The sequence below is a fragment of the Scyliorhinus torazame genome, chromosome 15 (assembly GCF_047496885.1).
Source record: "Scyliorhinus torazame isolate Kashiwa2021f chromosome 15, sScyTor2.1, whole genome shotgun sequence".
NCBI lineage: Eukaryota > Metazoa > Chordata > Chondrichthyes > Carcharhiniformes > Scyliorhinidae > Scyliorhinus > Scyliorhinus torazame.
The window spans coordinates 105828463-105843502 of NC_092721.1; the positions used below are offsets into that span (position 1 = coordinate 105828463).

General features: G+C 61.4%; 1 protein-coding gene across 3 annotated transcripts in view; it reads left to right on the forward strand.

Annotated features, from left to right (window-relative positions):
• Positions 1 to 15040, forward strand: part of rab30 (RAB30, member RAS oncogene family) — a 120629-nt gene that overhangs the window by 58560 nt on the left and 47029 nt on the right. For all 3 annotated transcript variants that reach the window (XM_072476545.1, XM_072476544.1, XM_072476546.1), the window contains exon 4: positions 11644 to 11727. In XM_072476545.1, coding sequence (XP_072332646.1) covers positions 11644 to 11727 — 84 coding nt within the window. The remainder of the gene's footprint in view (positions 1 to 11643; positions 11728 to 15040) is intronic.

Below are 15040 nucleotides of genomic sequence, written 5' to 3' on the forward strand. Positions count from 1 at the left end.
TGAGCTGCTGTACTCTTTCTAGACGGTGACTTGCTTTGTATTCATTTCTCTCTTTCACTCTCTTTCCACTGTTGTTCTCTGAGGCTTATGAGAGACGTTAGACGCTGTAGCATTAGATGATTTTTTAAAAAAAATTCTGTGTTCCAGCACAGAAAAACAGCACAGCAAGTAACCTGCCCCTTGGCCTCTCCAAATATTATTTAAGTATATGAGAGTAGGCAGAGGAATAACTTGTCTTCCAGATTTTGTTTTTAATTTCTCTTTTCCCAAGGTGGATACCAGCCTCACCATCTATCTGATGTTATGGTATTAATAAGCTTTGAAATTTATTCAGAAGGGAATTGAACAGGTGAACCTATCCCACAGTGCATTGGAGAACTTGTACCTGAGGAGCTGATATTTAGTTTTATTTACAGCTGCTGCCTTTTTTCTTCCCTCTTGGTTTCCATTTTATATTAGTTTTTTTTAATGTAGCTCAGAAGGAGTGCGGAAGGTGCCATGTGTAATTCTATTGGACTAATGCTCCAGAAACACGAGTTCAAAGCCCACCATGACAGCTGGGGGAATTTAGATTCAATTAATTAAAATAATCTGAAAGAAAAAGCTACTCGAATAATTTGCCACCCTTACCCAGCCTGGCCACATGCGATTTCAGACCACAGCTGTTTGATTAACACCTGCCACCTGAAGTGGCCCAACCTTCCATACAGTTGTATCAAACTGTTATGACATAAAGTTGAATAAGTATAGAACCAGATGAATCACCCGGTATCGGTCAAGGCACTGTAAATGACAAGCCACACCCCACCTAGTCACCCTGAAAATACCTCATCACTAATTTCTGGGGACTTGTCCGACAGAGTAGTCGGGCAATAGCTTGACATCGAATTCCAATGTCCCAGATTCCTCCATCACGATCATTACTGATGAATCCATACTCCTCCATGTTGTACACCACTTGGAGGAAGCACTGATGCGAGGGCACGGAATGTACTCTGGATAGGGATAATCAAGAGTGACTCTGTAGTGTCGCTACAGGCAGAGCTGGTCAAACTTTGAAGAACTGCACTTGTGACAGACGATGAGGGAACGAATGCGAGGAGAAAAACCTACTTGACTTGTCCTCACCAACCTACCAATCACAGGTGCACTGACTGTTACGTAGTCCTTGTGAGGATGAAGTACAGTCTTCACAACGATGACAACCTCCATTGTGTTAAGTGGCATTATAATCATGCTAAATGGGATAGATTTCAGATCAGATCTAGCAGTTTGAAACTGGGAACCGAAGAGGCATTGACCCATCAGCAGCAACAGAATTATACTCTTCTGCAATCTAACCTCATGACCTTGCATATTCGTCATTATCATCAAAACAAAGAACTAATTCTGGTTCAATGAAGTGTGTAGATGAGCATTTCCTTTCAAATTGATTCTGTTGTGGGATGTGGAAGCACTGGCAAGGCCAGCCTTTGTTGCTCATCCTTAATTTCCTTTGAGCTTGGAGGCCATTTCAGAGGGCGGTTAAGAGCACCCACATTACTATGGGTCTGGAGTCATATGGAATTTCCTTCCCTACAGGGCATTGGTGAACCAGATGGATTTGTATGACAATTGACAATTTCATGGTCAGCATTACTGAGGCTATCTTTAAATTCCGAGATTTGATTATTGAATTTAAGTTCCACCAGCTGCTGTGGTGAGATTGGAACCCATGTCCCCAGAGCAATATGCTGGACTTCTGGATTAATGTTCCAGGGCGGGGCACCATCGGATGGGGTATTGTACAGCACATTAAACACCTTTTTGCACAACCATAATGATGCCTCCCTTCTGCAATGCAGACTGACCCCAACCCTTTGCCCATCTCTCCAGGCAACCCTCCCCTTCCTGTGGCGCTCACACATCCTCCGGCCGTGGGCGTTTCCCCGGAGCGGTCTCCCATCCCCTGGGTATTCGGATGTTGCATGTGTGGTGGTGTCGCCTCCCGCAGTGTTCTAGCACAGTGTCCATGCATCAGGATGTGATTGGGATGCTAGGCAATGACTCCCACATGCTAAACAGCCCGCCCACCCACAGGAATCCACTTGGCATGTGTGAAATGCTCACTTAACCATGTTGCCAATTCTCTATTAGGAGTAACCTTCAGCCGCATGGCCAGAAGCCTCAGCAGTCGGTGTTGGTTAAGTGTGGTCGTTGGGACAGACGGGCAGGGACATGGATTGCCTGCGGAAAGGGTACACATGACCCAGGTTTGGCATGCTGCCCCCCCATCCCAAACACGGTTGGCAAGCCCACCACCCTTGGGCTCTTTTCGTGTGAGCAAAGATGGCTACTCACTTCCTCGGTTCCCCACAGAAGCCCTTCCCCCAGGTTCCGTTTTTCAACAGGAGAACTAATTGACGGCAGCATGAGCACTTGCTGGGGAGGCCGCTGAAAGACGGGAGGTCGTTGGATATGGGGTGACTCCCGTTAACTGTATAGAAATTGGGCTTGCGTGCTGACGATTGGTTTCTCGCCATGCTATGACGAGATCTCGATTTCGCCTACGGGAGCAGGCAGGTTGAATCGCAAACAGTTTGCCGCCTGGCGCGGATCTAATTTTTGGCCTCACCTGCTATTCACCTGCCTCGTTGAGCTTGAGAGCACGATGAGGCTAGAGATTCGCACCCTTTTATGTTTGCTGGCTGGTTAAATTATTGGCTGCTCCCATGCTGTTCTCTTTCTCTCCTCTTTTTCCCCCCTCCCGACCCAGCCCCTTCTCTTCCTTCCCTGGAGATTTCTTTGTCCACACCTCCCTTCCCACCAGCCCTCTCTTACTCAGCTCCCTTCTCTCGAGCTCTCTCTCCCTGGCCTCCCTTGCCCCGCGCGCGCTCTCTCGTCCCCTCCCTTGCCCGCGCACGCTCTCTCGTCCCCTCCCTTGCCCGCGCGCGCTCTCTCGTCCTCTCCCTTGCCCGCGCGCGCTCTCTCGTCCTCTCCCTTGCCCGCGCGCGCTCTCTCGTCCTCTCCCTTGCCCGCGCGCGCTCTCTCATCCCCTCCCTTGAGCGCGCGCGCTCTCTCGTCCTCTCCCTTGCCCGCGCGCGCTCTCTCGTCCTCTCCCTTGCCCGCGCGCGCTCTCTCATCCCCTCCCTTGAGCGCGCGCGCTCTCTCGTCCTCTCCCTTGCCCGCGCGCGCTCTCTCGTCCCCTCCCTTGCCCGCGCGCGCTCTCTCTCCCCTCCCTTGCCCGCGCGCGCGCTCTCTCATCCCTCCCTTGCCCGCGCGCGCGCTCTCTCGTCCCCTCCCTTGCCCGCGCTCGCTCTCTCGTCCCCTCCCTTGCCCGCGCGCGCATCTCTCCTCGTCCCTCCCTTGCCCGCGCGCAGCGCTCTCTCGTCCCCTCCCCTTGCCCGCGCGCGCGCTCTCTCGTCCCCTCCCTTGCCCGCGCGCGCGCTCTCTCGTCCCCTCCCTTGCCCGCGCGCGCGCTCTCTCGTCCCCTCCCTTGCCCGCGCTCTCTCGTCCCCTCCCTTGCCCGCGCTCTCTCGTCCCCTCCCTTGCCCGCGCGCTCTCGTCCCCTCCCTTGCCCGCGCGCTCTCGTCCCACTCCCTTGCCCGCGCGCTCTCGTCCCCTCCCTTGCCCGCGCGCTCTCGTCCCCTCCCTTGCCCGCGCGCTCTCGTCCCCTCCCTTGCCCGCGCGCTCTCGTCCCCTCCCTTGCCCGCGCGCTCTCGTCCCCTCCCTTGCCCGCGCGCTCGCGTCCCCTCCCTCGCCCCCGGGCGCGCTCCCGTCCCCTCCCTCGCCCGCGCGCTCCCGTCCCCTCCCTCGCCCGCGCGCTCCCGTCCCCTCCCTCGCCCGCGCGCTCCCGTCCCCTCCCTCGCCCGGGCGCTCCCGTCCCCTCCCTCGCACCCCGGGCGCGCTCCCATCCCCTCCTCGCCCCCGGGCGCGCTCCCGTCCCCTCCCTCGCCCCCGGGCGCGCTCCCGTCCCCTCCCTCGCCCCCGGGCGCTCTCCCGTCCCCTTCCCTCGCCCCCGGGCGCGCTCCCGTCCCCTCCCTCGCCCCCGGGCGCGCTCCCGTCCCCTCCCTCGCCCCCGGGCGCGCTCCCGTCCCTCCTCGCCCCCGGGCGCGCTCCCGTCCCCTCCCTCGCCCCCGGGCGCGCTCCCGTCCCTCCTCGCCCCGGGCGCGCTCCCGTCCCCTCCCTCGCCCCCGGGCGCGCTCCCGTCCCCTCCCTCGCCCCCGGGCGCGCTCCCGTCCCCTCCCTCGCCCCCCGGGCGCGCTCCCGTCCCTCCCTCGCCCCCGGGCGCGCTCCCGTCCCCTCCCTCGCCCCCGGCGCGCTCCCGTCCCCTCCCTCGCCCCCGGGCGCGCTCACCGTCCCCTCCCTCGCCCCCGGGCGCGCTCCCCGTCCCCTCCCTCGCCCCCGGGCGCGCTCCCGTCCCCTCCCTCGCCCCCGGGCGCGCTCCCCGTCCCCCTCCCTCGCCCCCGGGCGCGCTCCCGTCCCCTCCCTCGCCCCCCGGGCGCGCTCCCGTCCCCTCCCTCGCCCCCGGGCGCGCTCCCGTCCCCTCCCTCGCCCCCGGGCGCGCTCCCGTCCCCTCCTCGCCCCCGGGCGCGCTCCCGTCCCCTCCCTCGCCCCCGGGCGCGCTCCCGTCCCCTCCCTCGCCCCCGGGCGCGCTCCCGTCCCCTCCCTCGCCCCCGGGCGCGCTCCCGTCCCTCCCTCGCCCCCGGGCGCGCTCCCGTCCCCTCCCTCGGCCCCGGCGCGCTCCCGTCCCCTCCCTCGGCCCGGGCGCGCTCCCGTCCCCTCCCTCGGCCCCGGGCGCGGCGCGCGCTCCCGTCCCCTCCCTCGCCCCGGGCGCGCGCGCGCTCCCGTCCCCTCCTCGCCCCCGGGCGCGCGCGCTCCCGTCCCCTCCTCGCCCCCGGGCGCGCGCGCGCGCTCCCGTCCCCTCCCTCGCCCCCGGGCGCGCGCGCGGCGCGCTCCCGTCCCCTCCCTCGCCCCCGGGCGCGCGCGCGCGCGCTCCCGTCCCCTCCCTCGCCCCGGGCGCGCGCGCGCGCGCTCCGTCCCCCTCCCTCGCCCCCGGGCGCGCGCGCGCGCGCGCTCCCGTCCCCTCCCTCGCCCCCGTGGGCCGCGCGCGCGCGCGCTCCCGTCCCCTCCCTCGCCCCCGGGCGCGCGCGCAGCGCGCGCTCCCGTCCCCTCCCTCGCCCCCGGGCGCGCGCGCGCGCGCTCCCGTCCCCTCCCTCGCCCCCGGCGCGCGCGCGCGCTCCCGTCCCCTCCCTCGCCCCCGGGGGCGCGCGCTCCCGTCCCCTCCCTCGCCCCCGGGGGCGCGCGCTCCCGTCCCCTCCCTCGCCCCCGGGGGCGCGCGCGCGCTCCCGTCCCCTCCCTCGCCCCCGCGCGCGCTCTCTCGTCCTCTCCCTTGCCCGCCGCGCGCTCTCTCATCCCCTCCCTTGAGCGCGCGCGCTCTCTCGTCCTCTCCCTTGCCCGCGCGCGCTCTCTCGTCCTCTCCCTTGCCCGCGCGCGCTCTCTCATCCCCTCCCTTGAGCGCGCGCGCTCTCTCGTCCTCTCCCTTGCCCCGCGCGCGCTCTCTCGTCCCCTCCCTTGCCCGCGCGCGCTCTCTCTCCCCTCCCTTGCCCGCGCGCGCGCTCTCTCATCCCCTCCCTTGCCCGCGCGCGCGCCTCTCTCGTCCCCTCCCTTGCCCGCGCGCGCTCTCTCGTCCCCTCCCTTGCCCGCGCGCGCTCTCTCTCGTCCCCTCCCTTGCCCCGCGCGCGCGCTCTCTCGTCCCCTCCCTTGCCCGCGCGCGCGCTCTCTCGTCCCCTCCCTTGCCCGCGCGCGCGCTCTCTCGTTCCCCTCCCTTGCCCGCGCGCGCGCGCTCTCTCGTCCCCCTCCCTTGCCCGCGCTCTCTCGTCCCCTCCCTTGCCCGCGCTCTCTCGTCCCCTCCCTTGCCCGCGCGCTCTCGTCCCCTCCCTTGCCCGCGCGCTCTCGTCCACTCCCTTGCCCGCGCGCTCTCGTCCCCCTCCCTTGCCCGCGCGCTCTCGTCCCCCTCCCTTGCCCGCGCGCTCTCGTCCCCCTCCCTTGCCCGCGCGCTCTCGTCCCCTCCCTTGCCCGCGCGCTCTCGTCCCCTCCCTTGCCCGCGCGCTCGCGTCCCCTCCCTCGCCCCGGGCGCGCTCTCGTCCCCTCCCTCGCCCGCGCGCTCCCGTCCCCTCCCTCGCCCCGCGCGCTCCCGTCCCCTCCCTCGCCCGCAGCGCCTCCCGTCCCCTCCCTCGCCCGGGCGCTCCCGTCCCCTCCCTCGCCCCCGGGCGCGCTCCCATCCCCTCCCTCGCCCCGGGCGCGCTCCCGTCCCCTCCCCTCGCCCCCGGGCGCGCTCCCGTCCCCTCCCTCGCCCCGGGCGCTCTCCCGTCCCCTCCCTCGCCCCCGGGCGCGCTCCCGTCCCCTCCCTCGCCCCCGGGCGCGCTCCCGTCCCCCTCCCTCGCCCCCGGGCGCGCTCCCGTCCCCTCCCTCGCCCCCGGGCGCGCTCCCGTCCCCTCCCTCGCCCCCCGGGCGCGCTCCCGTTCCCCTCCCTCGCCCCCGGGCGCGCTCCCGTCCCCTCCCTCGCCCCCGGGCGCGCTCCCGTCCCCTCCCTCGCCCCCGGGCGCGCTCCCGTCCCCTCCCTCGCCCCCGGGCGCGCTCCCGTCCCTCCCTCGCCCCCGGGCGCGCTCCCGTCCCCTCCCTCGCCCCCGGGCGCGCTCCCGTCCCCTCCCTCGCCCCCGGGCGCGCTCCCGTCCCCTCCCTCGCCCCCGGGCGCGCTCCCGTCCCCTCTCCCTCGCCCCCGGGCGCGCTCCCGTCCCCTCCCTCGCCCCCGGGCGCGCTCCCGTCCCCTCCCTCGCCCCCGGGCGCGCTCCCGTCCCCTCCCTCGCCCCCGGGCGCGCTCCCGTCCCCTCCCTCGCCCCCGGGCGCGCTCCCGTCCCCTCCCTCGCCCCCGGGCGCGCTCCCGTCCCCTCCCTCGCCCCCGGGCGCGCTCCCGTCCCCTCCCTCGCCCCCGGCGCGCTCCCGTCCCCTCCCTCGCCCCCGGGCGCGCTCCCGTCCCCTCCCTCGCCCCCGGGCGCGCTCCCGTCCCCTCCCTCGGCCCCGGGCGCGCTCCCGTCCCCTCCCTCGGCCCCGGGCGCGCTCCCGTCCCCTCCTCGGCCCCGGGCGCGCTCCGTCCCCTCCCTCGCCCCCGGCGCGGCGCAGCGCTCCCGTCCCCTCCCTCGCCCCCGGGCGCGCGCGCGCTCCCGTCCCCCTCCCTCGCCCCCGGGCGCGCGCGCGCGCTCCCGTCCCCTCCCTCGCCCCCGGGCGCGCGCGCGCGCGCTCCCGTCCCCTCCCTCGCCCCCGGGCGCGCGCGCGCGCTCCCGTCCCCTCCCTCGCCCCCGGGCGCGCTGCGCGCGCTCCCGTCCCCTCCTCGCCCCCGGGCTGCGCGCGCGCGCTCACGTCCCCTCCCCCTGCCCCCGGGCCGCGCGCGCGCTCCCGTCCCCTCCCTCGCCCCCGGGCGCGCGCGCGCGCTCCCGTCCCCTCCCTCGCCCCCGGGCGCGCGCGCTCCCCGTCCCCTCCCTCGCCCCCGGGCGCGCGCGCTCCCGTCCCCTCCCTCGCCCCCGGGCGCGCGCGCGCGCTCCCGTCCCCTCCCTCGCCCCCGGGCGCGCGCGCGCGCGCTCCCGTCCCCTCCCGTCCCCCTCCCTCGCCCCCGGGCGCGCGCGCGCGCTCCCGTCCCCTCACCGTCCCCTCCCTCGCCCCCGGGCCGCGCGCGCGCGCGCTCCCGTCCCCTCCCTCGCCCCCGGGCGCGCGCGCGCGCTCCCGTCCCCTCCCTCGCCCCCGGGCGCGCGCGCGCGCTCCCGTCCCCTCCCTCGCCCCCGGGCGCGCGCGCGCGCTCCCGTCCCCTCCCTCGCCCCCGGGCTCGCGCTGCGCGCGCTCCCGTCCCCTCCCTCGCCCCCGGGCGCGCGCTCCCCGTCCCCTCCCTCGCCCCCGGGCGCGCGCTCCCGTCCCCTCCCTCGCCCCCGGGCGCCGCGCGCGCTCCCGTCCCCTCCCTCGCCCCGGGCGCGCGCGCGCGCTCCCGTCCCCTCCCTCGCCCCCGGGCGCGGCGCGCGCGCTCCCGTCCCCTCCCTCGCCCCCGGGCGCGCGCTCCCGTCCCCTCCCTCGCCCCCGGGCGCGGCGCGCGCGCTCCCGTCCCCTCCCTCGCCCCCGGGCGCGCGCGCGCGCTCCCGTCCCCTCCCTCGCCCCCGGGCGCGCGCGCGCGCTCCCGTCCCCTCCCTCGCCCCCGGGCGCGCGAGCGCTGCGCTCCCGTCCCCTCCCTCGCCCACCGGGCGCGCGCGCGCGCTCCCGTCCCCTCCTCGCCCCCGGGCGCGCGCGCGCGCTCCCGTCCCCTCCCTCGCCCCCGGGCGCGCGCGCGCGCTCCCGTCCCCTCCCTCGCCCCCGGGCGCGCGCGCGCGCTCCCGTCCCCTCCCTCGCCCCCGGGCGCGCGCGCTCCCGTCCCCTCCCTCGCCCCCGGGCGCGCGCGCGCGCTCCCGTCCCCTCCCTCGCCCCCGGGCGCGCGCGCGCGCTCCCGTCCCCTCCCTCGCCCCCGGGCGCGCGCGCGCGCTCCCGTCCCCTCCCTCGCCCCCGGGCGCGCGCGCGCGCTCCCGTCCCTCCCTCGCCCCCGGGCGCGCGCGCGCGCTCCCGTCCCCTCCCTCGCCCCCGGCGCGCGCGCGCGCGCTCCCGTCCCCTCCCTCGCCCCCGGGCGCGCGCGCGCGCGCTCCCGTCCCCTCCCTCGCCCCCGGGCGCGCGCGCGCGCTCCCGTCCCCTCCCTCGCCCCCGGGCGCGCGCGCGCGCTCCCGTCCCCTCCCTCGCCCCCGGGCGCGCGCGCGCGCTCCCGTCCCCTCCCTCGCCCCCGGGCGCGCGCGCGCGCGCTCCCGTCCCCTCCCTCGCCCCCGGGCGCGCGCGCGCGCTCCCGTCCCCTCCCTCGCCCCCGGGCGCGCGCGCGCTCCCGTCCCCTCCCTCGCCCCCGGGCGCGCGCGCGCTCCCGTCCCCTCCCTCGCCCCGGGCGCGCGCGCGCTCCCGTCCCCTCCCTCGCCCCCCGGGCCGCGCGCGCGCTCCCGTCCCCTCCCTCGCCCCCGGGCGCGCGCGCGCTCCCGTCCCCTCCCTTTATAAAGTTGCAAGGTGAATCCCATGCTTTCCATGTAGCTTTTATTTGTATGGGCATCATTAGTAGCACTGCAGCTCAGCTGACTGCCTGTCACATTAAAATGGTAATTAATTTAATCTTCAAGTGCATATGAAACTATAAGATAGAAATTACTATTGATAATATCCAAGTATAACATCCTTGAGTCAAATTCCTTTCTCCACTATCTTAATGCTTTTGTTAAGCTATTTTAAATAAACAAATTAATATCTCGATTAAGATAACAGAGATAGATTCAGTACAAATGTGTTTATAACATTTCGTCACCAATAAAAAATTCTAGCTTTGCATGTTCGGCTGGATTGTCCATTCTATAGACTAGGTGTTCACACCAGGGCAGGATATGTGGACTTCCACAACAGCAAAACTGGGCATTGCACCTGGATGGATTGAGCTACTGTTAAGGAGCTAACACTGGCGCCACAATGGAACATGATCGATTCAATGAGAAATGGTGCGGGATTCGTGATTGACGCTCAGGAGGCTGACAAGCTGCAGCCTCACATACACAATTCACTCTCCACACATACCATCCAGCCAACAAGATGGCAACAAGACGTGAGACGCCGGACTTGAGGCCCTCATGGACTCCGTGGAGGAGAGGCAGCCCACCCTGTATCTTGGCCGTGAAAGGAGGCTACCAGCTGGCACCGTGCCACGTGCCTGGGCGCTGGTGGCAGAGTCAGTTTGGGCTGTCAGGAATACTGGCCGGACCGACGTGTAGTGCATGAAGAAACTGCACAACCGGTCCCTGTCCCACACACCCATAACCCTACAACCCCCGCCACCCGGAGGGCGGACGAACCCCTACCCTGCACCACATGCCGGCACCCATACCGGCTCCCATGGTGGGGTGCCCGGGCAACTGAAGCCATTAGCTACCCACCCCCTGGGCTGCATGCATTGGACTGTCTAACACTGTGCATTATCCCCCCCCCCCCCCCGGAAAAACTGTGCCCCCCCCCCCCCCCTCTCGGGAAAAACTGCCAGGAGCAGGAGAAAGCTGAAGGGGGAACGTCGGACATACGGCCCCTCACTGCGGCAGAGCAGCGGGCCCTAGATGTGTTGATGGGCCTGAGGAAAGGGAGAAAGGGATCTCGCCGGAGTGGGAGATCGACAAGGGCAAGGAATTGAAACTCGATGGGACCGTGTAATGGAATGGCCAGTTCGCATGCAGGGGTCACCCTGGTGGACAATGGGAAGTGTTACCATGGACAAATTGGGATGTCATCGCCCTCCATCCCATGGACCAGACCAGCTGTTACTGCCTTAGTGCCAACGCAAGGCCCACAATAATAATAATCGCTTATTGTCTCAAGTCGGCTTCAATGAAGTTACTGTGAAAAGCCCCGAGTCGCCACATTCCGGCGCCTGTTCGGTGAGGCCGGTAACGGGAATTGAACCCGCGCTGCTGGCCTTGTTCTGCAATACAAGTCAGCTGTTTAGCCCACTGTGCTAAACTAACCCCGTAGTGCGGCAGGTATGTATCACAGAGCAGGTTGGGGGGGGAGGGGGGGCAGGTGAAGGGGGTATCTGTGCCCCTGGCTGATCTCCCCCCCCCCCCCCCCCCCCCCCCCCCCCACCCAAGTCCGTGAACCTGGAGGCAATCAGAGTGTCCCGTGCGCATTGACCCTGGCGCGCACTTTGTGTGGCCTCCCGTGCCTACCTGGGCCCCATGTCCTGCCCATCCTCGCCCTCCCCCGCATCCTTCTTGTCTGGGGAGGCCTGGCATTCATCCTCCTCCAGCATGTCACCCCTCTGCTGCCTGGTGTTGTGGAGGAATCAGCAGGCCGTGACAATGTGGGCGAGCCTCTCAACGTCATACTGGAGGGTCCGTTCGAGTGGTCCGGGCACCTAAACCGCATCAGGATGCGAAGCACTGCTCGATCACACTTCTGGTTGCTGCACACGGCCCGTTCGCCTGGCACCCCACAGTTGCGCCTCATGTGTCCTACCTCCTCTCTCTCCCTCATCAGTCACCGCAACAGTTTCACAATCTTTAAAAGCACAAGTGAACCTCACCGTCGGGAATTCACCCTGGTGAAGGCGGAAAATCGCGGAGGCCCCGGAGAATACTGAGTCAGGCCCACTAATGATATGCCAACGGAGTTTACTGTACGTGCTTCCGGAACACATTGACGCCACTGTCGAGGTGACAGAGAATTGCAATTTGTCATGAAACTGGCGCTCGCCTCAATTTCAGTGCCTGATCCGATTCTCCGCTCAACTCGTGTTTCCTGATTCCAGCAATGGCCGACGGAGAATCCCGCTCGTGAACTTTGTTATTTGCAACTGTTTTATCTTAGCAAAAAAACATTTATAACCTACCTGTTCCTTTATTGGAAATGTAGTTGTTCCGATGTTAATATTATCCTGATCTCTATACTTTTTTCCCTTTTAGAAATGTAGCTTACTTTAATGAATATCTGGATACAGGTCTAATAATTAGTGGATTGTACTGATTAAGGTGTGAACAAAATCAATGAACTCTTATAAACCAAGATGTCCTTCTCCTGTTGCAGGGTTTGTTTCCACCAGGTCAAGGAGCCACTATTGGAGTTGATTTCATGATTAAAACCATTGACATAAATGGAGAAAAAGTGAAGGTACTGTTTTACTAAATACCCACATCCATATTATTTGTTAAGTCTGCGACTTAACACTTGCACAAAATGTAATTGCATGCAGTTCATCAGGTCTAATTGGAAAGTAATGTTCATCACTGCGATCTTGGTGCTTTAGAAGATTTATTATTTTAATGTTCTAATTTTTGATTCACCGGTTACATTATTCCAATTCATGAAGGTGAGGGTGAAATGCATATTAAAAAAATTAAAGAATAAGCTGACGTGAGACAAAAACAAAAATCCTCTCCTAGAAAGATAAAATGAGCACTTGTTTTTTTTGGAAAGAAGTGGTGTAGAGGAAACCTAAGGATGCACAAGGAAGAGTGTGAGAATTAAGATAGGATCCTGATTGAAAACAACACTGAAGAGATTGGAACTCACTCAGTACAAATAACATTAAAAGACTCCTGATGGCATACTTTCTAAGATGCTCATCAAAGTCAGGAAATACATAGCAGATGCTGTGACCACAATCTTTCAAACATTCTTGGATACAAAAATAGTGCCAAAGGGGTAGACAGTTTCCAAAATGACATAAATGAAAGGGATAAATAGATCAGTAGTAGGTAAGATCCAAGAGAGCATTATATGTCCTTGAAATAATACTTGTTCAGAATACTTGTATGGCCCAAGACCATAAGAAAGTACACAGAGCCGTGAACACTGTCTAGTCCATCACACAAACCCGCCTCCCATCCACTGACTCTGTCTACACCTCTCGCTGCCTTGGGAAAGTGGGCAGCATGATCAAAGACCCCTCCCACCTGGGCTATTCTCTCTTCCAACCTCTTCCATCGGGCAGGAGATACAAAAGTCTGAGAACATGCACTAACAGATTCAAAAACAGCTTCTTCCCCGCTGTTATCAGACTCCAGAATAACCCACTTATGGACTGAATTGATCTCTCCACGCATCTTCTCTACTGAATAGTACTGCACTCCATATGCTTCACCTGATGTCTATATATTTACATTGTGTATCTATCATATGTCCTATGTATTTCAGTATGGAACGATACGCGGAACAATACTTTTCACTGTACCTCCGTATACATGACAATTGTCATGGGAGTGTCCCTTTAAGAAATATTTTTGTCTTATCACATGGCTTCAGTGATGTCATTGTGTGCGTGGAGTTGGGCTGTGGCTCTGAGTTTTTACTTTCGCTTTGAGTTTTGGAGCTGGTTTGTGGCTCTGTGTTTTTACTTTCATTTTCACATTTGGCTGCTGTAGATTCAGACAGAAAAGTATTTTGGCCTGTGTCTCTATTTTCAATTTTAAAGAGTCATTCCAAGGAAGAAACCCAATGATTACAGTTACCTGCTGTTTTTGGTAAAAGGGGGTTCTTGGTTTATGGGATCTTGTTATTGAATTGGAACAGTTAAAGGGTGAATTCATTAAGGTTATACATAAATTACTCTAGCTGTATGGGGTCTTTATGTTTGCAGTTGATAATTCTAACTTCGCTTGTTTATACAAATGTTAACTCAATTCTTAAAATAAAGGTTATTTTTTAGATTAAAAGCGCTTAAACACTCTTGAATCGTACTTGAAAGGCAGACTCTTGTGCTCATCGTAACCAAAATCAATAAACAGTTATAGGTCAGGTGACTCCATAATATACTTTGGAGTTTTCTAAACCCTGGCCCATAACAAATGTGGGGGCTCATGGGATAAAAGTCTATCTTTCGTGATTGGGTTGGCTTAGTGAACTTAAAGACAGTGAGGCGTGCACATATTTGAATTTGCTTGTCAGGTGTTGTATTCACGTTTCAATAGGGAGTGTGCTATGGACAATGGCTCTTTCAGAGGCTCAGGATGGAGCCCTGGGGGTGGAGAAGGTCACATGGAGTACCTTACAAACAGAGACTAAAAAACGGCTTTTAGATTTGGCAAAAACTTTGCAGTTAGCATTGCCTGACAAAAGTTTTAAAGAAGAGGTAATTGCGGCAGGAGCTGAGCATTTAAAATTGCCTGAGACACAGTCAGGATCATTGGAAATGGCAGAAATTCAATTACAGATCAAGCAACTTGAACATGAAAAAGAATTAAAGCAGCTTGAATGCGAAATGAGGAAAAAAGAAAGAAAGGGGGGTACAGATCAGGGAAAAAGAAAAGGAGAGAGAAGAAAGCGAAAAAGAAAGAATAATCCTAGCAGAATAAAAAGCGAGAGAAAGGAGGTACAGATCAAGGAAAAAGAAAAAGAGAGAGACTTTGAACTTCTGAAACTGGCCATGAAACGTGAAAGTCAGTTAAAATTGGCGGAGATAAAGAGAAATTTATAGTCTGAGGATAGTGAGCAACGGCACCAAAGTCGAAGGCTTGGTGGGGATCTATTTAAATATGTCCAAGCATTGCCAAGATTTGATGAGAAGTATGCAGAAGCCCTTTTCATTTCATTTGAGAAGGTAGCTAAACAAATGAAATGGCCACAGGACATGTGATTCAAACAAAGTTGGTAGGTAGAGCTAGTGAAGTGTTTGCATCACTATCAGAAGTATCTGGGATGTATGAGAAGTAAAAAAAATCCATCTTGGGTGCATATGAACTAGTGCCTGAAGCCTACAGACAAAGGTTTAGAAATCTTAAGGAAAGAACCTGGTCAAACATACAAGGAGTTTGAAAGGATCAGAGTAATTTTGATAGGTGGATAAGGGCTTTGAAAATAGACCAAAGTTATGAAGCTCTCCGAGAAATAATAACTTTGGAGGAGTTTAAAAATTCAATTCCTGATGTGTGAGAACTTTGTGGAAGAGCAGAGGGTTAAAAGTGTGAGATTAGCAGCCGAAATGGCAGATGATTATGAATTAGTTCATAAATCAAAGTTTGGTTTCCGACATCAGTTTCAGCCTGTGAGGGACAGAAACTGGGGAAAGAAGAAATACTCAGCTGGTAAAGGTAAAGGGAATCTGATGGGAGATAATAAGGTTGGTGTACCTCAGATTAAAAAGGAAATCCATGAGGGTGGAAGAGAAATGAAAAGTTTCAGATTTTTTTACTGTAATAAATTAGGCCATGTAAAGTCACAGTGTTGGGGGTTGAAGAAAAGCACTGGGAAGGCTGATGTGGTAAAAGAGGATAAGCCAGTGGGGTTTGTTAAAGTGGTAAAGGAAAGCCCAATTGAAGCGAAGGACGTGCAAAAGAATGTATAGCCTGATCAAGAGGTGATTGGTGAGAAGGTGCCAGATTTCTGTATGGATAAAGTTTACTCGTGTACCAGGAGGAGTAGGTAAAGAAGTCAGAACTTTAAGAGATACGGGAGCTAGTCAATCTTTAATAGTAAGAGATGAGGA